The sequence below is a fragment of the Neofelis nebulosa genome, chromosome 7 (genome assembly GCF_028018385.1).
Source record: "Neofelis nebulosa isolate mNeoNeb1 chromosome 7, mNeoNeb1.pri, whole genome shotgun sequence".
Classification (NCBI taxonomy): Eukaryota; Metazoa; Chordata; class Mammalia; order Carnivora; family Felidae; genus Neofelis; species Neofelis nebulosa.
In genome coordinates this window covers 123,071,238-123,097,396 of record NC_080788.1, presented here as the reverse complement: position 1 = coordinate 123,097,396, position 26,159 = coordinate 123,071,238, and the positions used below count along the sequence as shown (strand labels likewise).

The following is a 26,159-nucleotide window of genomic DNA, read 5'->3' as shown; positions in this document are numbered from 1 at the left end:
GGGTGAGGAGAGACAGGGGTGGTAGGCTGTGATAGGCAGGCTTAGGGGCGCAAGAGCACTGGGTAGGGGCCAGGGAGGGTTGGAGGGGGTGGTGGGATGGTGGCTTATTTCAAAATTAGCTCTGAGCCCACAGGGCACCTGGGTGGCTCGTCAGTTAAGCATCTGACTTCGACTCAGGTCATGATCTCATGGTTCGTGAATTCGAGCCCCACACTGGGCCCTGTGCTGACAGCTCAGAGCCTGGAGCCTGCTTTGGGTTCTGTGTCTCCCTCTCTCTGCCCCTCCCCTGCTTATGTTCTGTCTCTCTCTCAAAAATAAATATTAAATAAAAATTCAAAATTAGCTCTGAGCCCAGAGCCAGAGTGGAAAATATGCCTTGGGGCACCTGGGTGGCTCAGTTGATTAAGTGTCCAACTTCGGCTCAGGTCGTAATCTCGTGGTCTGTGGGTTCCAGCCCCGCATCAGGCTCTGTGCTGACAACTCAGAGCCTGGAACCTGCTTTGGATTCTTCTCTCCCTGTCTCTTTGTCCCACCCCCCCACCCCCCCATTTGCACTCTCTCTTTCTCTCAAAAATAAATAAACATTCAAAAAAGTTTTAAAAAAGAAAATATTATGCCTCTTTCTGTCTCCTTTTAAAGATAACAGCAATAAAAATCAGAGCAATTGAAAACTTAGTCTGTTTTAGTTATTTTCCATACATTATCTTATGTCATCCTCAGAATAAGCTATGAAGTAGATACCATTGTATCTCCATTTTGCCAGTGGGGAAACAGGGGCACAGGGAGGAAAAGAAGTTTGCCATAGGGAGGAAAGCTCCTAAGTGGCAGAGTCAAGGTTTAGGCTGGCTTAGTGTCTACTCTCAACTCTTCTACCACACTGCCTCATGAAACTGGCCTTGCCCCAGTACTCGGATGACATCTGTTACTACTATACAATTAAGCAGTGGAATGTGTTGAATGTTTGCACTGGGCTAGCAGTGGAGGAGATTTTTCCTAGGAGAGCCAGCACAATTTTCCAGCTGGGGACTGCCTGTGTGTTTTTGGAGTCCCCCAGTGCTAAGCACAGTGAAGCATGTGGAATATTGGTTGATTTGTTTTTACTTAAGCCCTCCTTGCTTCACATCTGGTCCCTGTGTGAAGGGAGAAATGTGAGGCTTCTTTCTAAACCACCCCTGCCCCACCGATTTATCTCCTGATGGTCCTGTGCTCTGCCTGGTTGAAAGAGAGTGATGAACACAGCAGCTTTCATAGGTTCTAAGGCCAAACCAGTCAAAGACTCAGAAAGCCCCTTGAAGTTGCAAATGGGAAGTTTTCTCCTGCAGTACTGAGGCTGATACCTGCTATTCCACACTGGCCCCCAGCCCTGGGTTAAAGAAAAATGCCTGCACGTAGTGAAAATTTTGATCTGCACAGAAGAAAGTAAAAGGTCACAAGCTACCTTTCCCCATATTTCTATTAGTTTCTTAAATGTTTTCTTAGAAATTCTTTATACAAATGTAAGTGTGTGTATATTTATACATATACACGAACAATTGACATGTATAAATCAGACCAGACTAAAATTGTTCAGCAACTTCTATTTTAAACATGATAGATCTTAACTTCTTTCCATGTTAGTACATAAAATGTGCTCCATTTTTAAAAAAATTATTTAATTTATTTTTAATTTGATTATAGTTGACACACAATGTTACATTAGTTTCAGGTATACAACTTAGTGATTTGACAAGTTTATACATTATGCTGTGTTCACAAGTGTAGCTGTGGTGTTACACTGCTATTACAATATCATTGACTGTAGTCCTTATGCTGTGCTGTTTATTCCCATGATTTACTCATTCCATAGATGGAAGCCTGTATCTCCTTCTCCCCTCCACTCATTTTGCCCATCCATCACCCCGTTCCCTCTAGCAACTGCCAGTTTGTTCTCTGTATTTATAGGTCTGATTCTGTTTTTGTTTGTTCATTTTTTTTAGATTCCATTTATGAGTGGAATCATATGGTGTTTGTCTTCCTTAGTCTGATTTATTTCACTTAGCATAATACTTCCTGGGTGCATCCATGTTGTCTCAAATGGCATGATCTCATCCTTCCTTATGGCTGTTGCTGTCCATTCTTTTTAATGTTGTATATTATTCTATTATACAGATGTGCCATGAATTATTTTACCCGTCTTCAATTGGTGGGCATTTATGTTACTTCCAGTTTTCAGACATTACAAAAGATTTTGCAATGAACATCCTTGTACATTTCTCTTTTCGTAATTATTTATGTAGGTGTATCTAAAAGTTTCTTGGGAGCCAAACTAAAGAGTCAAAGGATATGCACACTTAAATTTGTGTTACTTATTGCTAAGTTCTTCTGCAAAAATATTATAGTGATATATACTCCTACCAACAGTGTCTGAGCGTTGTTTTCCCCGCACCATTGCCAGCGCTGGTATGATCATACTTTCAAAACATTGCCAATTTGAGAATGAAAAATGGCGTGTCACTGTTTTCATTTGCATGTCTTTATGAGTTGAGTTGAACATTTTCTTCATATGTTAATTAGCCGTTATTATTTTGTTTTCTATGAATTTTCCCATTATTCTAGTAGGGTTTTTATTATTATTTTTATTATTATTATTATTGATTTGAACGAGTTAGTTAGAAAATTAGCTCAGGGCTACTTTTAACCTTAAGGGCTACCCTTTTAACTGTGAGGGAACTGGTGTTTGGCACAGTGCCAGCGTTTGACTTATTGCCCTGTCTCTAATCCTCCCAACCCCCTGCAAGGAAGGTTTTATTACTCAGAGATATTAAGTGTTGTCTGCAATCAGAGAGCTGAGATGCAAACCATCTGTGCATTTCTTCACTCTAGCAGACCAGCCAAGCAGTCTGGGAATTTATACCAACTCCAGGCGAATTTGTCTTCTGAAATCCCAGGTGGGAAGGGGCATCCATTTAATTGCCACCTGTTGGTTTTTGTCCATCTAGGTATTTGGATAGTTCCGTCTTTTCAATTCCTTCTCTTATTTTATATTAAATTAGTTATGTTATCTTCTGAGCCCTAGGATTCCTTTTTCTTTTCTTTCTTTTCTTTTCTTTTCTTTTTTTTTTTTTTTAACAAGGCTTTGTAATCATTTATAAGCATTTTGGCTTCTGTTCCTTGCCATGGAATTATAGAGAGTGGAACTGGTTAGAACTAAAGTAAAACAGGAGCTGGTTAGTGATCTAGACCCAGTGGTCCAGACCCACGAGCAGCGTCTCAGGGAGGGACTTTCTCAATACAGCCAATGTACTCTATTCTTCCACACAGCCTAACTGGGGCATAGGGGTCCAGCTAGGGCATCCTGGGGCTGTTAAAAATGCTTGGTATTTGCTGACACCTTTTAGGTCTTAGGAGCTTCTGATTGCTTGTGTGGAAACTAGACTTTTACACTGTCGATAGCCATGGAAAGATAGACATGAAGGAGCTGATCTTCTTGAACGTTTTGAAGGACTCACAAATCTCAGTCTTAGTATAATAGTTGATTTGTTCTGGTTTGGAATGTGCCAAGGTTGCCCTCCTTTGAAATATTAGAAATAAGAGAAACTGGTCTCTGGCCTTTTTGTATTTTTTCCACTGGGACTTTTCTCCTCTGGGAAAGTCTGTCTGTCTTAGCATTCTTTTTTCCCTTCTGCCCATTCCTAGTATGTAACTCCTTGGCCACTTTTCTCCATCCTCATTCTGACTTGGAATCTCATTTCCCTTTCAGTGGATCGGTCTTTCAGGAATCAGCCCCTGCCCATGGCTTCCCCCATGAGCTGTCACGTTTTATTTCATAGCAAATGAAAGAAGGCTGAACGAGAGAGCCCCTCACTGGCCTTGCCAGTGGGATTTTTCTTTGTGGGATTTTTCTTCCTAAATGTTCAATCTGCCCTATTCCCAAGAACTTGGCCTCAACACAAGAGAGGATTTGTTTCAAGCAAAGAGCTCTGTGGACAAACGATTCTTTGCTCTGCAACAGCTGCAGGAGAAAATGTCACATTGGCAACTCCTGTGGACAGTTGTCAAGGGAAACCAAGTCTGGGTGCAGCTGGAGGGAAATTCAGGGGACAGAGGAATCTTAAAAGTCTCTCATCATCTTTTTGTTTGTTCTCCTTCTCTCCTCAGATGCTGATAGGTCTTGCTGGCTACCTGAGTGGGTATGATGGTACTTTTTTGTTCCAGAAGCCCGGGGATAAATATGAGCATCACAACTACATGGGAATGAGAGGAGTAAGGCTTCCTGACTTGCTCTAGACTGAACCCCGGGGCCACACTCAGAACATAATAATTGGAAGCCCTGGAGGGTAGCAAGTGTAGACAGAGGGACTTTATGTGGCAGTGGAAGGGAGGATGATTGGACCCACATCCTGTAGTAGATATTCAGGCATAGAGATTCAGAACTGGGTAAGTAAGAAGGGAAGGGAGGCTGCAGATAATACCGAGATTGCATAGGTAGGAGCAAGCACACAGTGTCACCTATTGCCCAGCCCATGTGAGGCTTCAGATGTTGAGTTAGAGAGTAACCTAGGACCCAGGCAGCCAGGAGTCTCCTGCAGCCCTGACATTGGCCTCAGCACATTGACAGGCTACACATCATCCCTCTCCATGGCCACAACTGCTAGAGCACTGCCTACCTCTGAGGACCCTTCTTAAGATTTTAGCATCTTTACACCCCTGCCATCAGGCCCCTGCTTCTTTCCCTGTGAAGGGTTCAGGCACCCAAAAGGGGTTTTCCAGTCTTTTAGGGAGGCTGTATGTTTGTCCCCAGTCCCAGCACCAGCCTTGATGAAGCATGGCCAGGCCTAAATACCCAACTCTGTGGGGACCCTTATCTGTAGCTAAATGAAACCTGCAAAATCGGACCTCTGACATGGAGCTTTCAAACAGGTTGTATTTATTTACAAGCTCCTTAAGGAGCTCAAAACGCTTTGGATAAATGCTATATGCTTATTTGGGCTAACCATTGGATGATTTGCATGGTCATACCATATTAAACAAGGTTTTCCCCTACCCTCAAGTTCACATTCTTAAGTGATTCTGTGTCCTCCTAGTGACTTTTGAACATCACATAGCATACGTAATTGGATATAGGTCTGACTCACTATGGACTTACTGTGGAAATTGAGAAGGCCAAATATAACAGCCTTGTATTCTTTCACACTAGGATACATTGCTTTCTATTGATAAAAAGTGGCAACCAAGATGTAAGAGTTTCCATTCCCCCAGCTTGTCTATTTACTTTTGATGGACAGGGTAGGGAGGTGGAGAGAAGGCTGGTGGTTCCAAACAAAACAAAACAAAACAAAACAAAACAAAACAAAACAAAACAAAACAAAACACAGCTCTCCAGATACTTAAGTGTCAGGTAATCTTTTTTCCAGAATCAAAATGCAACCTGTAGATTAAAGAGTGATTTCTGGTGTGATCGAAGAAGAGAGCCAAGGGAGAAATAACAAAAATAACATTAGAGTTCTCTAGAATATGAAAACACCTTAGAGAAGTCTTTCTCAACTTGCACCCACAGTTTTGTAATAGAAGCTGATGTTTATTGAGTACCTTGTGTGTGCTACTAAAACTAGCTCATTTAATCTCCAGAGAAAACCTTATGAGGTAGGAACCCTTATTTTTCACATTGCACAGATAGGGAGGCTGAGATTCAGAGATACACTAGTTCAAGGTCACAGCTGGCAGTTGATGGGGCAGTCCAACTTCGGAGTCCCCTACTTGAAACCACTGTGCCATCCTGCCCACACCTACTTGGCTGAACTTTGCTGATTTCATATCAGTGTTCAAGTTGGTGCTCAGTAGGCACATGAATGTTGCTTGATATGACGATTCACGGTCACAGCAGCCCTTTCTTATTTATAGATATTCCAGGAGATTTCAGGTCACCAAGTCACGCCTGCATCAAAGTCCTCCATTTTAAGTTTTTTTTAAATGTTTATTTATTTTTTGAGACAGAGAGAGACAGAGCATGAATGGGGGAAGGTCAGAGAGAGAGAGACACAGAATCTGAAGCAGGCTCCAGGCTCCGAGCTGTCAGCACAGAGCCTGACACAGGGCTTGAACTCACGGACTGTGAGATCATGACCTGAGCCAAAGTCGGATGCTTAATCGACTGAGCCACCCAGGCGCCCCAAAGTCCTTCATTTTAAACATTAGTTTGTACCAAGTCAAGTAGGTCTCTGATACTTAGCTTAGTTGGCTGTTTGACTGCTTCTCTTTTCCTTCCATAGTTCTGTGCTTTCCTTGGTTCCTTGCTGGTCCCCTTTGCCTACCTCATTGTATTGGAGTTGTCCAAGTCCCTCCCAGCAGCACTGCTCACTGCTGCCCTTCTCACCTTTGGTAAGTTGTCTTATACCATATTTCTTAGGAAATTGACTGCCACAGTATGAATATAGTTAGAAATCAATATATTTAAGGATCCTATCCGTGGGCCCAGTAACTTTAGGATTGGGTGAAGTATTACAAATCTTATTTTCTTCACCAGTAATATTTACATATATGAATAGTTGTATGTAGCAAGCCTTTATATTATTAGAGGAGAGAGCTCGCATACATAATCCCAAGGAATAGATTACCTCCAAGTTATCCACATTTGACTTTGGTGTAGATAAGAAGATAAATTTGTGTGTGTGCGTGTGTGCATTTATGTATTTGAAGGAGGCTTATGATTCTAGTTCTGCTTCTCTCAGGTTACTATAAGTTCGCATTCGGTAACTGATTTCAACTGAATGCAAGTACAGATGTCTCAGAAGTAGCTGGGTGGCAGGAGATAGCAAAATGAGAACTTAAATATTTTCTGTGGCTATTTCTCACATGGATAAATGAGAGCCGATCCACAGAAATTGATCCTGTGCTGTTCTTGTTTTTGTGAAAGTGAGTTCATGACTTCATAGAACTTACATTTAAGGAAGTCCAGGCCAAGTTAGGTGGGTATTTCATGGGTGAATCTGGCTTTGTTCTGACAGATATGTTGCAAGATTATAGGGCCTTTCTATAGAAGATTATGTCTTTGATTTCCTTTTTCAGTTATTCACCCATTCAGCATTTATTCTTTTTTCGTTCCATAACTATTTTTCAAACATCTCCTCTGTGCCATGCCACTTTTTTTGGCCTCAGAGGGTATGCTGATGAGACACTTTGCTGTCATGAAGCTAACCTTCAAGTGGGGCAGATGATAAATAAGCAAGTAAATTAGTAAGTCTGAAATGTAACAACTTCAACAATAGTGCAATGTAGAAAATAGAGTGGTATAAGAGAGAGAGTAATGGGGAGGGATTCTGTTGTAGGTAGGGTGGCCAGTGAGCAGCTCCCTGAGGAGGTGACCTCCTTGAGCAGAGACCTGAGTGAAGCAGAAGATTAACCCATGGAGAGATCTGAGGGAAAAGTGTTCAGGCAGAGGGAACGGCATGTTCAGTGGTCCTGGTACAAGGCAGCACTTAGTGGTTTCAGGGAACAGTAAGGAGGCCAGTGTGGCCATAGTGGAGTCTGTGAGGCAGAGAGTGCTGGGAGAGGAGGTTGCACAGGGAGGGAGACTGTGCCGGCTTTGGCAGCTCTCATGAGGGGTTGCTTAGTCTGAGTGAGATGGCAAGACTTTGAAGGCTTTAAGCAGGGGCTTGATGTAATGAAATTTTGTTTTAAAAACGATACTTTGGTGCCTGTGTGGAGGATCAGCTCCCAACAGAGACTTCATGTAAATCCTAAGACTCTACCCTAGGTATAGGTAGTTTGCGGTTACATAAGCAGGGCGGCAGAATTCCCCGTTTGCTGGTGGAAATGAGGAAGAGCCCTCGTCTCACGACTGCTCCATCTGATTGAATGACATGGTCCTTTCTTGGGTCATGGGTCTGAAAGCAGTGTGAGATACAGTTTCCTACTCCTGGGCTTCGGTGTACCCCAAAGCTGTGGCCTTCCACCTCTCTGGTGACTCAGTGGCTTATCTGGTCTTGACTGCATAAATGCTTACATGCAATTAAGTGTAAGGGGCACTATTTCTTATTGTTGGGGTGTTTGGTTCTCAGAGGGGCCCATCTCTGATTTCTACATTTTTGACCACTGAGCTCGTGTTTTTCAGACACAGGATGCCTCACTCTGTCCCAGTACATCCTCCTTGACCCCATCTTGATGTTCTTCATCATGGCTGCTATGCTGAGCATGGTCAAGTACAACTCCTGTGCCAACAGGTCAGAAACACCATCTTTTCAGGGGTTGGCATGGGGGTGGGGTCAGAAGCTGTGGAAGCTCCAGAATTTCTATAATGGCCAGAGACAGGGTAGATGCCTTCAGGACTTGTCTTAAAGCTGAACTTAAGGCAAGCATACTTTTTTTTTTTTTTTTTTTAGAACTTAGATTGCCCATTTTAGATCATAAAAATATATTTTAAAATGTTTTCTATGTATTTTTGCCTTACATGAGATTAAGAAAATGTCAGTTGTCTTTTTTAAGAGTATTATTATTATTTTTACAATGGCGGTAGATTTGGGTAGGGGTTTGTGGATATCATGGAGGAGTCCTAATGCCTTCCCCCACCCCACCATTTCCTTTCCTTTCCTTCTCTTTTCTTTTCTCTTTTCTTTTCTTTTCTTTTCTTTTCTTTTCTTTTCTTTTCTTTTCTTTTCTTTCTTTCTTTCTTTCTTTCTTTCTTTCTTTCTTTCTTTCTTTCTTTCTTTCTTTTTCTTTCTTTCTTTTTAAATATATGAAATTTATTGTCAAATTGGTTTCCATACAATGCCCAGTGCTCATCCCAACAGGTGCCCTCCTCAATACCCATCACCCACACTCCCCTCCCTCCCACCCCCCCATCAGCCCTCAGTTTGTTCTCAGTTTTTAAGAGTCTCTTATGTTTTGGCTCTCTCCCACTCTAACCTCTTTTTTTTTTTAACCCCACCATTTTCTAAGCCACCCCTTGGCACCAAAGATGGTTAGGAGATCCCAGGGCATTTCTTTATCTTTCTTCTTTATCTTTTCTTCTTTATCTTTCACATTCTCTGTCCCAGAGGGGAGGGCATCAGGACATAAGCTGCCTGGGAACTATTTGTGTCCCTACCCTCAGTGGTTGCATCCAGTCCCAACCTACCAATGGGAATAACATATATAAAGTTTGACTTAAATGATCCATACCCATCAAGAGGACTGGTCAGTTCTGGAGCTGTTCTGGAGGGTCTGGTCTTCCTCCAGAATAGTCTTTTCCAGATCATCCTTCTGCCCCTAGAGAGTAGAGTAGGTTATTCATTCTATTCAAACCAAAAGAGCTGACTTTAACTAGGCTTTTCCAGGAGTCAACTTGGTTTCGCCATGGCCAGGCTCATTAAATTATATTATGCTAATAAAGCCGGATCCAGTGACTACCATCTCCCTGTGGTTTTGGGTTATCTTCTCCTTCTAACACATACACTTCTACCTGCCATTTCTTGAATACATACTATGTGCCAGGTTACTGTGTGAGGAGCTGGAGGTACAGAGGTACACAGGTCTCGCAGTTAAGGAAACTTCACTCTGGCTGGGGAGGCAGCCAGCTAATCAGAAAATCACAGCACAGAGTGCTGTAAGTATGACAAACCTTGGAAGCGGCTGCCGGGGTTAGGACCATGCTCCATCCACCACTTGCTGGCTGTACTGCTTACCCTCTCTGTACCTCAGTTTTCTCCTGTGTGAAAAGAAGATAATAATATCTACCTCCATGTGCTTATAGTGAAGGTTAAAGAGTTTATACGTATAAAGTACTAGGAACAGCACCTGACACATAGTAAGCACTCAATAATTGCTGGCTTTTCAAGGTCCACAGGTGACACCAAGGAGATGGCTGACTGAATCAGTGGGATTCTCTGGATTTTCTTTTTCTTTCTTCTTGACTGGTCACTACTAAAGAATAAGCCTGCTTACTTTGAAAGCTATGACCCCTCTCCCCAGAAAAATATCCTCCTCACTGTCGCATGGCTTCCTGCATGTGACCACATCCTCCTTGGAGCCAAGTCATGGTCCCCTGAGGTTAGGGGCCCTCAAGAAGGATGGCAGGCACAGCCTCTCAGAGTCACAGAACCTCTGCCCTTCCCCACTATTGCTGTTGCTTTTGAGTTTGGTCCCAGCTGCCAAACTGAACTCTGTGTCTTGTTGGTTTTCAGGCCCTTCTCTGCCCCCTGGTGGTTCTGGCTCAGCCTGACTGGCATTAATCTGGCTGGTGCTTTAGGGGTCAAGTTTGTTGGCCTCTTTATCATCCTGCAAGTGGGGTGGAACACCATTTCAGACCTTTGGCACCTGTTTGGAGACCTCAGTCTTTCAGTGGTGAGAACTCAAGTGCTTGTAGAAATGTCATTGCTCCGTGGTGTTGCTCAGCAGAGCCAGGGGCCTTTCTCTGCCTTTGGTGCAGGTGATGGAGTGGCTGTATTCTGGGCCCGAGGTGGGATCCATCTGGCCACTGTCCATAGGCAGCGTGACAGCAGAAAGTAGGCCATGGCTGAGAAGCTGGAGAGGTGTAAAGGGAGAGGATGAACTAACATCCTTGGAATTTTCTTTTGGCATTTGTTTCTGCGATATTTTTCACATACTCTACAAACTATCTAGCCAGGGGATTCTGTCCAGCTGGGCTCATGCCAAATATATGGCAGATGCTGGCTGCATGGGATGTTAGGTCAGTTGGGTAGGATGACTTTCTGAACTCACAATTTTCTTTTTCTCACCCAGGGTCTCCAGATTTGGAGGCCAATAAGGGCCTTTAGAGTTTATTACTTTAGAGTTTATTAGCTGATTCTGTGCCAAGCACTGTGCAAAATGCTTTAGTTTATTATCTCATTTACCTCCCATAACAGTCCTATGAAGTAGGTAGTTATTACCTTCTCCTTACAAATGAGGAAATCAAGACCTAGAGAGGTAATTATGTTCCCAAGACCATACAAGAGTAAAACGTAGATCTACGATTCAGACTTAGGGGAAGCTGATTCCAGGCCTGAACTACTTTGCTATAATGCTTCTCCATCACCTCTGAGCCAAAGTTCCAGGTTCATTTATTCATTCAGAAAATACAGACAGACTACCCTTTAAGTGTGAAGCATGGAATATGCAGATGAATAAAATAAGGATTCCTGTTCTCCAGAGACAATGGAGAGAGAAATAATTAAACAGGCAATTACTCCAGCCAAAAAGTGCTGTGAGAGCACAGAGGAGGGTATGAGTCCAGGTCATGTGGTCCAGGAAGGCTTCTGGGAGGAGGCTGAGACCTGATGTTAAGATAAGGAGCAATTATGTGTGTGATGGGTGGGGCTGGCATAGTACTGGAAGCACGGTGACCGTGCAGAGGGAACTAATGAGTGATGAGGCTGAAGATGCACGCAGTGTCTTGCTGTTGGCACAGTGCTGGGCTGAGGTCCTGGGTGAGGGCCCGGGCAGGTAGCAGAGGGCTGGCCCATGTTCAACCCCCTGCAGTGCTTAGGTGGTGGGGTGTTATGAAAAGGCTAGGGTTTCCACATACTCTTTCTTGTTGGCTGTTAGTTTTTCCATCTTTTATGATTTTGATTGATACATAAAAACCCATGTATAATGTGCATATAAGGTATAAGGTAGAATAAAGCCCCATTTGCCCAGCACCCCTCACTGGCTCTGTTTGCAGGTGACTGTGGGAAAACACCTGACTGCTCGCATCCTGTGCCTCATAGTGCTGCCCCTGACTCTCTACACAGCCACTTACGCTGTTCACTTCATGGTGCTGAACAAAAGGTACAGCAGAGCCTTTCTAGCCTCTCGCTTATAGTCTTCCTCTTGCCTCTAAGCCCATGGGGGGGAGGGGGGGGCATGTGATCTCCTGGGTCTGTGGTTGGGATATTAAAGAGACGGATAGGTTTTACCTGTTTGTTTCCTCCTATGTTCTATCTTCTGGGTATCCAGAGGGCTCAGAAAAGCAAGCACCCTGACCTGAAGGAAGAGGAGAATTTCCTAATAGCCAAGCTTCCCCTTATCCCTAAACAGAGTCCCTATGTTTAACAGGGATGGGCCAGAATAAATCGTGTGGTTGGAGGATAATTATCACAGCAACACCAGCAGCAGCTCCCATTTAACAAGTAGATACTAAATGTCAGCATTTTGTACATATTATCTCAATCACGATCATTTTTGAGTTCTTTGATTTTTTTTAAATAACCCAATTTATAAATGAGGAATTGAGGCTAAACAAAGTGAGGTGCTTCTGAAGATCACCTCACTAGCAAGTGGCTGAGTTGGGATTTGGACCCCTGTGTCTCCACCTCCATTATTTGTGTCATTCCCATGATACCACATCACCACTCCACTGTAATTCTCTTAAATTTTTTTTTTTTTAACGTTTATTTATTTTTGAGACAGAGAGAGACAGAGCATGAACGGGGGAGGGGCAGAGAGAGAGGGAGACACAGAATTGGAAGCAGGCTCCAGGCTCTGAGCCATCAGCCCAGAGCCCGACGCGGGGCTCGAACTCGCGGACCGCGAGATCGTGACCTGAGCTGAAGTCGGACGCTTAACCGACTGAACCACCCAGGCGCCCCTCTCTTAAACCGATTGTACAGAACTCTTCCTAGGGTTCCCAGGAAATTGCAGTTTCCCTCCATGAACTTGTCTCTCTTCTCCTTTCCCCACAGTGGTCCTGGTGATGGCTTCTTCAGTTCTGCCTTCCAGGCCCGGCTTTCAGGCAACAACCTTCATAATGCTTCCATCCCTGAACGTGAGTATCTCTTGGCCTTTATGAAAGTAGAAGGGCAGAAGCCTTTCTGGAGAGGTGAATTGGAAAAGACATGTATGATAGCTTGAGTTATTTTAGCCTATAGATGGTGAACTGGGAGAAAGATCCAGTTAGATCTGGTACAGGCAGGCACTCAAGAGAGTGACTAGGGACACAGGGTGGAGAAAGACACCCTGAGTAGCGAGCTCTTTGCTGCTAAAGAATGACTTATTTGTGACTGTGGAAGCATCCAAGTCAGCTCTGTGGGAAGCCAGCCAGAGAGAATCTGGTGAAAGGGCAAGGCTGTCCAGTGCTAGTGGTCAGTTTCCACCATGGTATCCTGTGGCTCACATCCATCCAGTTATTCACAGATCAGAACTGAGCACGTTTGCCACATTGGAGGCTGTAGATAGACGCCCTCCAGAGGATAGGATCTGGTGACTGTATGTGTTAAATATATAAAGAGGGAACACAGAGCTATGTGAATTGAAGGGTACAAGAGATCACTTCTGCTAGAGGGTTGGAGGGCATCATGGGCTCATAGACTGAGTTGCCTTGGAGTCAGTCTCTGGAAGAATGGGTAGATTTGAATGGGTGGAAAGGGAGGAGAGGGCATATAGGGCATAGGGGATAGCATGATCAAGGCCAAGAACAGGACACAACATAAGGCGCAGATTATCCACAGAGAAGGATTGGAAGATCAGGCTGAAAGGATAAGTTGGGCCCAGATTATGAGGGTTTGAAACATTTGGGTGTTTGACTTCATAAACAGACATTGGAGATTCAGTGGGGGCCTTTGAGTAGGGAAGAGGACAGGAAGGCTGTGCTATAGGGAGGTGACACTGATGACAAAGTATAGGATGGCTAGGGATGGGGGGGAATTGGAGGCAGAGGATACCCCCTGGACTTGAGCTGGGCGTCATGGCAGCAGCCGTAGGAGTAGGGCCGATGGGCATGTAGAGGGGAGATCGGACATGGAAAGAGAAGGAAAGATGTCACTGAGGACTTGAGCCCAGGTAATTGTCTCTTGGAGGCATGACTGTCTTTTAGTCTCTCCAGTGCTTTGTACAGTGCCTAGAACACAGGGGGCCCACCAAGACCATGGATAGAATGAGAGATTGGAAAGCAGGTTAAAAATTGGTTTAGAAAGACAAACATTGAGTTCTGCTGTAGAGAGTTTGAGACGTTTGGAGAAATCCATGCAATGGGGCCAGTGGGCTTGGAGCTGATGCTTTCAAAGCAGAAATCAGCCAACTAAAGGAGTAATTGATACTGTGACAGTGGCCAATGTCTGTACGGAAACTGTAGAAAGAGAAAGAGAACAGGGTTGAAGTCAGGTCACCGGGGAATGCAGGAAGAAGGGGGTTAGGAAAGTCTGTAGAGGACAGTCCATGAGGGAGTGTGAATTGAAAAGGGAGAACAGAGCATTTCAAGAAGCAAAGATGGTCATCAGTGTATAGGGCTGCATATGTTAGCCTGAGTGAGAACATAGAAAAATGGAGTTGTGGGGTTTAGCAGATTCCTACCCGGTATTTAAAAGGCTTAGATCAGCTGTGATCTCTTCCATCGAGCCAGACTCTTCTTATTCTTTGGATGAGAATTCATCCTACTCTGCTCTGGGCTCCCCTCATGTCACATGTTGTTACTCCTTTACTGGAGCATTTGCCCATTGTCCTGTGTTCATTAGTGTGTATAGCCACCTTCCCCAAGACTGGGCCCTCCCAGGGCCACAGCCAGGCCTCCTCCAGCTTTGGATCCACTGTGTAATTGGCACAAAGGAAGAATGAACAAAGGAAGATGGGAGTAGCCTATCACTGGCAGAGTGAGACCTGTGTCAGTGGACGGGGGTTGGCAGGGCAGCCAGATTACAAGGGACTGAGAAGAGGGACAGTAAGAAGGAAAAGAGGCTTCTCAGTAATCCAGGGCCTGCAGGGAGAGGGGATGTTCTTGGGTAAGCTATTTACTCTGTTTTTTTGTTTTTTTTTTTCAATTCAGAGCTAAAAAGAAAAACAACGAACCCGTTGAACTTTATTATATAGTATTAGATTCAAAAGACACAAAAGGATTTTGCAAAAGTAAACATTATTTTTTAAAATTATTTATTATTTTAAAAATATAATTTATTGTCAGATTGGCTTACATACAACACCCAGTGCTCATCCTGACAAGTGCCCTCCTCAGTGCCCATCACCCATTCCCCCGCCCCCATCCCCCTGTTCGTTCTCTGTATTTAAGAGTCTCTTGTGGTTTGCCTCCCTCCCTCTCTGTTTATAACAAATTTTTCCCCTTCTCTTCCCCCATGGTCTTCTGTTAAGTTTCTCAAGATCCAAAATGAAAATTATCTTAACAGTCTATCATAACATTATACCTATCTTGAAGAATATTCTAGCTAGGACATGAAATGTCTTCTTCTTTATTCTGTTGATTGTATGTATAGACTTTGACTGAAGGACAGTCTGTTTCTAATCTTTTGCTGTTAGAAATAGTGCTTTGATTATTATAGTGCACTGTTAATACCAGCTGCTTCTGAAGTCCTGAGGAGGGAAGGGGGGTGAGGGCACTGGTAAGACCCTGTAGCGAACTCCCACTTGAGTTGATGAAATTGGACGGTAACTCCGCATCCTGCTTTAGGTGGTCGCGGGGCCAGTGGAGTCTGTTAAAGGGTCGGTGAGTTCTTTGGTTTCAGGGGCTCCTCCCAGTCAGGGGCAGTCGAGCCACTGTGCCTGCTCACACCCTTCACTGTCTTCCTTCCTCCCAGATCTGGCCTATGGCTCTGTGATCACCGTGAAGAACCTGCGGATGGCCATCGGCTATCTCCACTCCCACAGGCACCTCTACCCCGAGGGCATTGGCGCCCGCCAGCAGCAGGTCAGAGAGCCTTTTGTATTGCAGCAATACCAGAGTGTTTCCCATGACTGAACCCGCTGTTCTTTCTTGCCCCACTGTCCTTTACCTTCGTTGTTGTTTTCCCCACTTGAAACAGGCTTCCTCCTGCACCCTCCTGCTCTTTCCTCTAGCTAGCTCCAGCTCTCTGAGACTTCAGCGTAGGTGTTCCCTCTGATTACCATGACCCACCTCCACTCGATACTGTGGTAGGTGCCTCTCGCATGAGAGGCTTGCCTGGCATGCTTTGTAAGCCTATGTGATAACTCTCTCCACATTGAGTTGTGAGTGCTTCCTTCCGTCTCTCTGCTATTTGATGGCCACTTCCTGATGGTGCAAGCACCTAGCACAGTGCCTGGCATGCCATGGATGATGAGTCAAGTATTGTGGTTACAAACACAGACCTGGGAACCAGACTAGATTATCTGGGTTTGAATCCTGGTTCCACTAGAATATGACTTTGAGCAAGTTACTTAACCTTTCTGTGCTTCAGTATCCTCATCTTTAAACTGAGGAAAATAAATAGTGCCTTTCTCCATCATGGCATTGCTGTGTAGGTTAAAAGTACGAGATAATATGTGTGACATGCACACTGGGGGATTAGCCACGACTATTACCTGAGTGAGTGACACTGTGTCCATGTCAGGGTGTCGGGTGTGGCTGTGGTGGACAGTGCTTGAGAGGGAGGAGCAGGATGTCGGGAGAGTTTGGGGAGGCCAGGTTGTGTAGAGGCCTTCCATGTTACAGTAGATTTGATTTTGTTCTGTGGACACTGGTGAGGCGTTGAGATTTATTAAGGCATGATAATATGTGATTAGATTTTTAGGTTAGAAAGGTAACTCCAGCAGGAGGGTAATGGATTGAAAGGAAGAGCAGACTGGAGGCAAGGAACCAGTTAGGGTGCAATAATCATGACAGAGGATGATGAATGGAGGCAAAGACCATGGATAGAGGTGGGAATTGATTCAGGAAACACTTTACAGGTCAAGTGTTAGAGCCCCCAAACTGGTGGCTGTCAGGGATGAGCTATGTCTAAGTCTGTAGGTTGGTCAAGGTGTGTGTGTGATAATGCTATTTCACCATAGTCAGAAATGGAGGAGGAAGAATAGCTCTGGAGATGACTTTCCTTTGTGTATTTTAGGTTGTGGGCTTGTCTTCAGGAAGGAGATCTGAGTGTGTAGCACATGGGTGTCAGCAACACAGAAGGATGTGTGGCATTGCCCAAAAAGGGTGTGCAGAGGGAGGAGAGCCAGCGAAGGAGCCCTAGAGAGCAGCAATACTTATGCAGTGGTAAGAGGTGCTCCCAGGGGCACTAGTAGAAGAGGCTGAGAAGGAAGTTGTGAACAGGGAGGTTGGAGGAGAGTACAGGACAGACAGTGTCCCGAGGAGGAGGGGTGGTCAGCAGCTCAGGTGCTGCAAAGGCCTCAGAGAAGGTGAGGGCTAAGAAAGAGGTCTTTGGATGGCAGTAAAGGGCCTCGTAACTAACTGAGATCACTTCTGAAAAGTGGTGGGGCCAGAAGTCTCAGCCACAGGGACGGGGAGTGGAGGGGAGGGGAGGTGTGCAGGCTCCAGGGCAGGCTGTTGTTCTGAGAAGCTGGGAGTGACATTTCTCTTCTTGAAAAATGACCAGTATCTTTACTTTGCAAAAAAGTTTTGCTTTTCAAAATTCCTTATTATTATTTCCTTAATTTACTAGTGTACCAGAAAGTTGACCCAGAGTGTTGGGTGTTAGTATCAGTTTCTCATTCCTGATTCTCCATTTGTTTCTAGCACTTTAGAACCCACTGGAGAGCTTTTAAAACATTCTGATGCCTGGGCACCGCACAGCACCTCTGACTCCATTAATCTGGGATGGAGCCCATTCGTTGTGCCTTTGTTTTGGTTTGAGGCTCTCCAGAAGAGTCATTATGTACAGTCAGGGCAGAAAACCATAGCTCACCCTTCTATGGGGAGCTGCCGCTATCTTGTACAAGGTAAAGTTACAGATATGGTGGCCAGGAACATCTACACTGCACGGAGGGAGAGAAGGACCCTGTCATGCTAGTCCTAGGGTTACACAGTTGTGGCCCATACATGGAGGTGTGATGTCATGATGGTGGTGTGGAGAGAGCATGTGGGGGCCAAGGAGTGGACGAGTCTGGTTCTGTCATGTCCTAATCACACTAAGCCTTTCTGAGCCTGTTTCTTCATCTGCCAACTGGGGGATTGGACTAAATCACCTCTAGTGACCCTCACTGCCCTGGGATTTAATGTCTTGTCAACAACTCTAAGTGTCCATTTTTAAATATTAAAAAAAAAGTTTTTTTAATGTTTTATTTATTTTTAAGAGAGAGAGAGAAAGACAGAATGAAAATAGGGGAGGGGCAGAGAGAGAGGGAGACACAGAATCCAAAGCAGGCTCCAGGCTTTGAGCTGTCAGCACAGAGCCCGGGTACAGGGCTTGAACTCATGTTCTGCGAGATCATGACCCGAGCTGCAGTCAGACACTTAATCGACTGAGTCACCCAGGCACCCCTAAATATTTTTAAAGTATAACATTTATAAAATTGAAAAATATAGAAAAGTAAAAAACAAAACCAAAACACCCCCAAAAGACAAAAGCTACACATAATTCTGGAAGGTCAGTTTTTATCCACATGACTTGATGCACAACATTCTGTTGTTAGAGGACACCAGTGTTTCTTGGAGACCTCGTGTTATTGAAAAATGCATTATAAAAACAAATGTTTGAATGGGAAAAAGAGGCCGTGGACTATACTCACAATAAAGAAGAAATTTTTCTTACAGGAATTTTACTAATAATAGTTCTTATTTAAAAAAATACACAGAGTACACACACATAACCACCAGAAAAATCTTAAGATCCATAAGCAAATCTAAGGTGGACTCTGTGTATCTGTGTTCAGGAGTATGGACTTACTTTCTCTATGGCTGCCAAAATATTTTAGTTTCTTGTATATTCTTAATACCATTAGTCCTAATTTTTTTTCCTGAGAATGTAAAAGCCAACAAAACAAATTGGCCATAATACATGCATATTTTTTTCCTTAAATGCTAATTCCAAATCTCTTTGCAAGTAAATCAGTCATGTTTTGTCCAATTGGAGTTATAAAAACTCACTTTGTAAGTATTTCTGTTGTTTCTGGGTATTTATGTTCTTGTTTACATAATTGGCATAATTGTTTGTTAGATGGTCTCTATCCTGGGAGCATTGGAATTAGCTGCCTTGGTTTGAATCATGTCTCTCCATTGATAGACTGTGGTGACCTTGAACAAATTACTTAACCTTAGTTTCCTTATAATTAAGGTGGGGATAACCAAAGTACCTATAGCATGGAGATAAGACATGCCTGGTGCTTAGAACAGTACCTAGGGATAAATGGCAGCCATTTTCAGCATCAGCATTTTATAAGCCTTTTCCTATGCTGGTAAAAAATGCTCAGAGACGTTTCCTGTGGCTGTGTAATATTCTGTCCTGGGATATACCATCATGTTAACTATTCCTCTAGTGACATTTATACTGTTTTCAAATTTTTGCTGTTAGATTCATCACAGTGTTACAGGCATGTTCACATGCATACACACACATTTAATTTTTAAAAAATCAGTGTATATAGGATGGCTGTGGGCTAAAATTTCAGGCTTCTAGGATGAGATCTTTATGGAGCTTTTTAGTTTCATTTGGCCACATTCTAGAAAATATAGCATGAATTTTTCATTTAGGGGTGCCTGGGTGGCTCAGTCGGTTAAGCATCCGAGGTCATGATCTCGCGGTCCGTGAGTTTGAGCCCCGCATCGGGCTCTGGGCTGATGGCTCAGAGCCTGGAACCTGCTTCCGATTCTGTGTCTCCCTCTCTCTCTCTGCCCCTCCCCCGTTCATGCTCTGTCTCTCTCTGTCTCAAAAATAAAAAAAATAAATAAAAAAAAAAAGTTTGAGGCATGGTCTTAATTACTTTTTTTTTTAAGGTTTTTTGTTTTTTTGTTTGTTTTTTTTTTTTTTTGAGAGAGAGAGAGAGTGTGTACATGTGAGGGAGGAGAAGAGAGAGAAGGAAAGAGAATCCCATGCAGGCTCTGTGCTGCAGAGCCTGATGTGGAGGTTGAACCCACGAGCAGTGAGATCATAATCTGAGCAGAAATCACAAGTTGGACACCTAATAGACTGAGCCACCCAGGCATCCCTTAATTACTTCTTAAAATGCACTAAATCCTCTTTGTATGCTGGAGACTATGTTATACAAGGTATCATGGCTCCTCCTCTAGGTGGCTGAAACTTTAAAGACAAGATGAAGAAAGATATGAAGAGACAAATCAAAAAGGCTGTTGTGGGAGAAACCTCTAAATGCAGATGGAAGGAGAGAATCTTACCAGTGTTACTTCTGAACCCCATTGGGAAACATGGCCCCTCGGGTCAGCAGCTCGGGATTCTGAAAGAGGCTTAGGCAATGTTGATTTGTTGCTGATTGTCCTGTGGCTGTGCTGATAGTGATGGTATTCTCCCCCCTACCTCCTCCCACCCCTTCCCCTCAGGTCACCACCTATTTGCACAAGGACTACAACAATCTGTGGATTATCAAGAAACATAACACAAATGCAGGTAATACGGTAGGGAACTGAGTGATGTCTCTTGTGTTATTGCTCACTCTGAGCCATTTTTAACATTTCTCTCATGCCTTCAAATGGTACAGAGGTGGGCTCTCCTGATCATTCTTGGGCAATACCTTTACTGAGGTCAATTATCCTTTCAACAGTTATTTATTGAGCACCTACTATGTTCCAAGCACTGCAGTCAACACAGGAGATAAGCAGTGAGCAAGACGGATAAGATCTCACTCTTGACAGCTGTCATTTTGAAGCTAGAGAGCGGGGCCAAGGTTCAGGCTTAATCCAGAACTGGTTACCTGGACTTGCTGCCAGGGGCTGGTCGAGTAGCCCCAACTGAGGGCACATGGTAGCTGCTGTCCTTCCTAATTGAGAGCACACCAAGCCTTGCAGACCCCAGCATATGGTGCAGCTCAAGTTGTCTTGATCTGAGGGCCTGTGGCTGGGCTCGTCTAGCCTGGTGCTTAGCCCCTCACTCAGTACCTTGCTGGCCTGCCCCTGATTGGCCTGGGCAGAGCTGCTCTGAAGCACACTTAATGGGCTCTCAGGACTTTATGACATGGGCTATATCTGGATCTTTCTTTGGTCAGTGATCTAGCTACCTGCAGGCTGTGCCTTCTGCTACAGCTAGAAAGAGAACAGAGGGCATCTCCTGCTCACCTTCTGAGCCCCTGCTGATTGTCCTATGTCACAGGCGTTCTCTGTGACTCCTCAGTAAACACCACCTGGCTCAGCCTGTCTTGAGTCAGCTGCTCCTGAGCGTTTGTGTGGCAGTGGGTGGCTATTCATCTAAACTCACCTTCTTTGTTCCTTTCCCCACCTCTTCTTGCTGTGGTCTTGAGACTAGAAATGTGGCACACACAACCACTGTTTTTGCCTCCTACTCCTCAGTGATATATGTTGTGACACCACTGGTCAGAGTCTGTTTCTATCCCTTTATAGTACTAGTATTGATTGTTTTCATCCAACAGGATAAACATAAGTGGTCTATCACAATGAGGGGTTGTAAGGCAAGACCTCTTTCTTTTTATTTTTATTTTTTTTAATTTGATTTATTAATTTTTGAGAGAGAGTGAGACAGAGCGTGAGCGGGGGAGGGGCAGATAGAGAAGGAGACACCGAATCCGAAGCAGTCTCCAGGCTCTGAACAAGCGTTCAGCACAGAGCCCGACGCGGGGCTCAAACCCACGAACCGTGAGATCATGACCTGAGCCGAAGTCAGACACTTAACCGACTGAGCCACCCAGGCGCCCCAAGACCTCTTTACTTCTAAAGCTATGTGGGCATCGACCAAATCTTTGAACATCTAGGATCTGTTATTCGTTGTGGCTTCTAGATTAGGGTGGTTGCATTTCACCTAGGCAACTGAGGCTTTGTGTGAGGACAGAGAGGTATAAGCACTTTGGGAAGTGGGGGTCGTATATACTGAGGTCTTTGTGTTCTTTTGATAGTTTATTTGTTTCTAAGAATTTATCCATTTCTTCTAGGTTGTCCAATTTGTTGGGATATAGTTTTTTAAAATAATACTCTCATATGATGATTGATATTTCTGTGGTTCAGTTGTTATTTCTCCTCTCTCATTTGTGATTTTATTTATTTAGGTCTCTGTGTTCTTGATGGCTGTATATGTCCCCACCCCGCCAAATCCATGTGAGCTGAAACTTCCTTCTTCCCTCCCCATTGACTTATTTTGTCACTTTGCTGATTAATCTTTTTCAGAGACTTTAAAGTCCACAGACGAATGGGCATCTCTACACTTGAATTCTCTATTTCTCTTGAGAGGCAGTGATTTGTTCTGGCACATTTCTCTTTCCTGACCTTGAGTGTCAGTGTCTCACTGTCTGGGACAGAAGTTTGCAAAGATCCTTTTGTGTTGCTGATTACTGCCAGCAACTTTGCCATTGTCACTGCCTTGCTAGACCTGATTGCTCTTGGCTTCTGGAAGATGTGGTCCCTTTCTTTTGTTACCTCATCATTTTCTTTGCCTCACACTTAGCAGGTTTTTGCCAGAGACAAGATAATGACTGGCAGAATTTGTAGGTTTAACATTGGATTCTGAGGAAAGCTGGAAATATGGTCGTTTACATGGAATTAATTTTTGGAATACTGTATTTTTACTACTAAAAGGAAAATATTATTATTTGCCTTCTCAGCTTAAAAATCTTCCTGTGGGGGCTTCGGTACCTGTCAGATACAGGCCTGTCCTTCACTGTCTGGCCCTACTTGTTCACACCCTCACCTATTCCCACTGTCTTTCCCACCCACTCTCCCACTCATATGAAACCATTTACCATTGATCAAATGTGTTTTGTTCTTTCATACAACTGTGCCCCACTTGTTCACCTGACAAAATTCTCCCCTCCTTGAAGAGTCTTTTCAAGCATTTCTCTGAGACAGTGAGGGGCCCTTTCTCTTTGTTCTCCCAGCACTCTATCTGTACCTCTAACCTATACCATATTGTACCATAACTCTTTACCTGTAGGCCCTCAATTGGCACTAATGAGTGAATGATTTCAGATATCAGTGATTGTTTCTTCTCGGCAGATCCCCTAGACCCTTCATTACCAGTGGAGTTTGTAAGACATGGAGACATCATTCGGCTAGAACACAAAGAGTAAGTAAATTTGCTGTCTGGGATGAATGAGTGGTATGGGCACCAAAGGTAGAGAGTTCTTTTAAGCTGGAAATAAACAGAAGTCAGATTGGATGAGGCTCTAGTAAATAGAACAAGGCTGCTGTGCTAGAATGGGAGAGCCATTTTATGAAGGCTGATCAAACAAGCAGGCCAGTTTGTCCACCTCTTTTGGCTTTGGGGAGTTCGAACTTTGAAGGTACTGTTGAGTTTCCCTTCTTCTAGAGAAAAATATATATATATATTTGAGTTATCCAGAGCTTCTTCTCAAGTGGCTGCCTTTAGGAAAACATAGAAGTCTGTTTCTGAGAATATGGCAAGCTAGTTTATTTAAGCAATGTTCTCACTGGAAATGACTAAAAATGCTGGAATGATATGAAAACATCTTAAAGCATCAAAGAGCTGACAGACAGTAGGGAGTTACCAGGCCAAAATCTAAGTGAAAGTGGGAATCCAGAGAAATGAGTGGGGTGCTGCAGCCCCTTCTGCCTTGACCCCACAATGTTGAGTTTCGATCTTTGGTTTTGTCTGCCTTGAGAGAAAGAGTTGTAAATTCAAAGCTCTAGGCTCACCCAATGTGGTAAATTTATTAAGTAATCCTTCCCCTAAACTTGGAACCCCAAAGGGCTTGAGCAGGGGGAGCAGGGATGAAGAGGGGCTATCTCTGGTTCCTGAAAAGTTGTAACTACCAATTGATCCTCACATGAATTTGTGGCCCAAATTAATTTTATCTGGATGGTCTCGATATCTTTAGGCCATGAATTTAAACAAACATAATCCTAGACTGGTAATATCTCCTAGGTACCTGCCTAAAAGCAAATATAAATCCGCTTTTGGGAAATACATTGTCATCCATTCCCATAAATAGCTTTTCAGTGACAGTGAATAGTACATAGTAAAAAATAACTAAGCACCCAAGGAAATAGGGCACCATGTGCAAGAGCGAACAGGAACAATAGATTGCAGAAGCAACCCTGCAAAAATTATGTATACAAGAATCATCAGGTACAGATTTTTTTTTTGAAAATCAGGGATTATGTATATAGAAAAGCTATAAGCAGTGTTTTTTTGTTTTTTTTTTCCTATCTGGTAGGATTATAGACACTTTTAAATTTCATTTTGTTTTATAAACAAATTAAAAGTTATTATTTATTGTTAAGTTTTATTTTTGGAAATTTCCAAAATTTTTATAATGAACACTTATTGTAGATAAAAGTAAGAATTATTATAAGAGGCACAAAGCAAATAAAAACTAAATTAATCCGCCTACTTACCCCAAAGTTCCCCACTTTGTAAAACTGGTAATGAGGGTAGAAAGAGTAAATGGGAAGGAGGAGGCTTAGCTGGCTCAGGCAGGTATAGAATACAGATTTTAACTTCTCCCCAAAGCTGCCTCATGAGTCAGGCAAGCTAAGTGTTTCAAAGCCATCAAATGTGATAAGTCATCCCTCTGACTGCTGAAGTTAACCCCTTTCTTGGCATGTAGTCCAGGACTCCTACCATCTGTCCTTCCTGGTTTGGGATTCTCTGATTCTCTGGGTATTTCTTGTAAGTAAGTAGGCAAGACATTTCTGATAAGTTGGATTTCATAGTTCAGATTCTAATTTTTCTTGCCCTAACAGATGATTCTGAATATCCTCAGTAAAAGAGGAGACACTGCGTGTCTCTTTTTTCTAGGATGATGATATTTCTCTCTCTTTTAACTTCTAGGACTTCTCGGAACCTGCACAGTCACTATCATGAGGCCCCCCTGACCCGAAAGCACTATCAGGTCACTGGCTATGGCATAGTAAGTGAGCAACTGGAGTGTGAGTAGGATGTAAAAAATTGTGAGGCCTGGCTCAGGGCCATGTGGCAGAGCACATCCTCCCTGGAATTCTGCAATGTTCGTAAGGATTGGGGGCTGCACAGGGACTCTGTTAACATTGGGAACGTTTTGGCTAAGTTTGCTGTGGGAAAAGTAACATATGCTTCTATTTGTCTCCATCTCTCTCCTCCCATGATAACCAGGCCATTCTTATGTTCTGACACTTAATAAATGTTACATATGGATACTATTTGGGTCTCTTTTAAAATCACATTGGAGGGGGCGCCTGGGTGGCTCAGTCAGTTGAGCGTCCACCTTGAGCTCAGGTCATGATCTCATGGTTTGTGAGTTCAAGCCCTGCATTGAGCTCTGTGCTGACATCTTGGAGCCTGGAGCCTGCTTTGGATTCTGTGTTTCCCTCTCTCTCTGCCCCTCCCCTGCTTGTGCTCTGTCTCTCTTTCAAAAATACATAAACATTAAAAAATTAAAAAATAAGTAATAATAAAATAAAATCACATTGGACATAGAAGCCGTGGATCCACAATATGATCCTAGGTGAATATATAAGTTTATCCTTTGCCAGATCCCAAATCTTCACTGGCTTTGTTTTTAAGGATTACTTGCCTGTTCTGCAGAGCAATGTTAATCACCACGTTATTTTGAGATTTTTACTACCTTGGGGTGATGTAGTTAATAGAAGAAGCTTTATACTTATGGCTTGGGGAGTAATTTGAAAACAAAACAACTTGTGGGCAGCTAGACTTAGGACCCTTAGGACCTTATGTTCCCTTGCAGAGGCTTTATTGCAGAATCAGTAACGATTCTGCTAGGTGGACTTCCCAACCCTCTTTCTGTTTGCTCAGCCTACAGTACTGGAGCCACAACTCATCTTTTTCTTGCGGGTATCTACTGAGGAGAATTAGACATAAGTGTCTTAATTTCTGGCTTAGATGAGTAAGTGTCCAGATGGCCAAGTAATGGGTGCAAATGACCCAAATCTATTTCTGTTGGTTCAGGGTGATATCTTGAGTTTGGTTTAAGAGTAAAAACATATGTTTAGAATTTAAACTCTAGTCCCATGAAGTGAAGAATCGGACTGCAGGCTGTAGAAGTTACACTACTTTTCTTGGTTGTGATAGTGAGTGCTGAGGAATGTGTATCACTTGGGGTGTTGCTGTGTTCCCTTTCCCACCTTATCCATTGAGGCCCATTTAGTCTTTGACCTTTGTAACATGGTGGCATCTGAAAGGCTGGCCATTTCCCCTTCCTGACATGCGACATGCGTTCTCTAAAGTCATCTTGCTTTCTTTGTATTTTTTCCTTGATTTACATGGCAGAATGGGACAGGAGACTCCAATGATTTCTGGCGGATTGAGGTTATAAACAGAAAATTTGGAAACCGGATCAAAGTGCTGAGAAGTCGAATTCGACTCATCCATCTCGTCACAGGTTGTGTCCTGGGCTCCTCGGGAAAGGTCCTGCCCAAATGGTGAGTCTTTGGGGTATTGATGTCCCAGTTGAGGCTCATGCTTCTCCTTTCA

The 26,159-nt window shown here is 43.6% G+C and overlaps 1 protein-coding gene across 3 annotated transcripts in view; it reads left to right on the top strand.

Moving 5' to 3' along the window:
• Positions 1-26,159, top strand: part of POMT2 (protein O-mannosyltransferase 2) — a 43,738-nt gene that overhangs the window by 7,299 nt on the left and 10,280 nt on the right. For 2 of the 3 annotated variants that reach the window (XM_058739822.1, XM_058739823.1), the window contains exons 3-13: positions 4,138-4,242; positions 6,249-6,357; positions 8,090-8,198; positions 10,137-10,296; positions 11,618-11,724; positions 12,618-12,700; positions 15,456-15,565; positions 20,108-20,174; positions 22,724-22,793; positions 24,522-24,600; positions 25,956-26,107. In XM_058739822.1, the coding sequence (XP_058595805.1) occupies positions 4,138-4,242; positions 6,249-6,357; positions 8,090-8,198; positions 10,137-10,296; positions 11,618-11,724; positions 12,618-12,700; positions 15,456-15,565; positions 20,108-20,174; positions 22,724-22,793; positions 24,522-24,600; positions 25,956-26,107 (1,151 nt within the window). The remainder of the gene's footprint in view (positions 1-4,137; positions 4,243-6,248; positions 6,358-8,089; positions 8,199-10,136; positions 10,297-11,617; positions 11,725-12,617; positions 12,701-15,455; positions 15,566-20,107; positions 20,175-22,723; positions 22,794-24,521; positions 24,601-25,955; positions 26,108-26,159) is intronic. The other variant, XM_058739824.1, reaches the window with a different exon arrangement.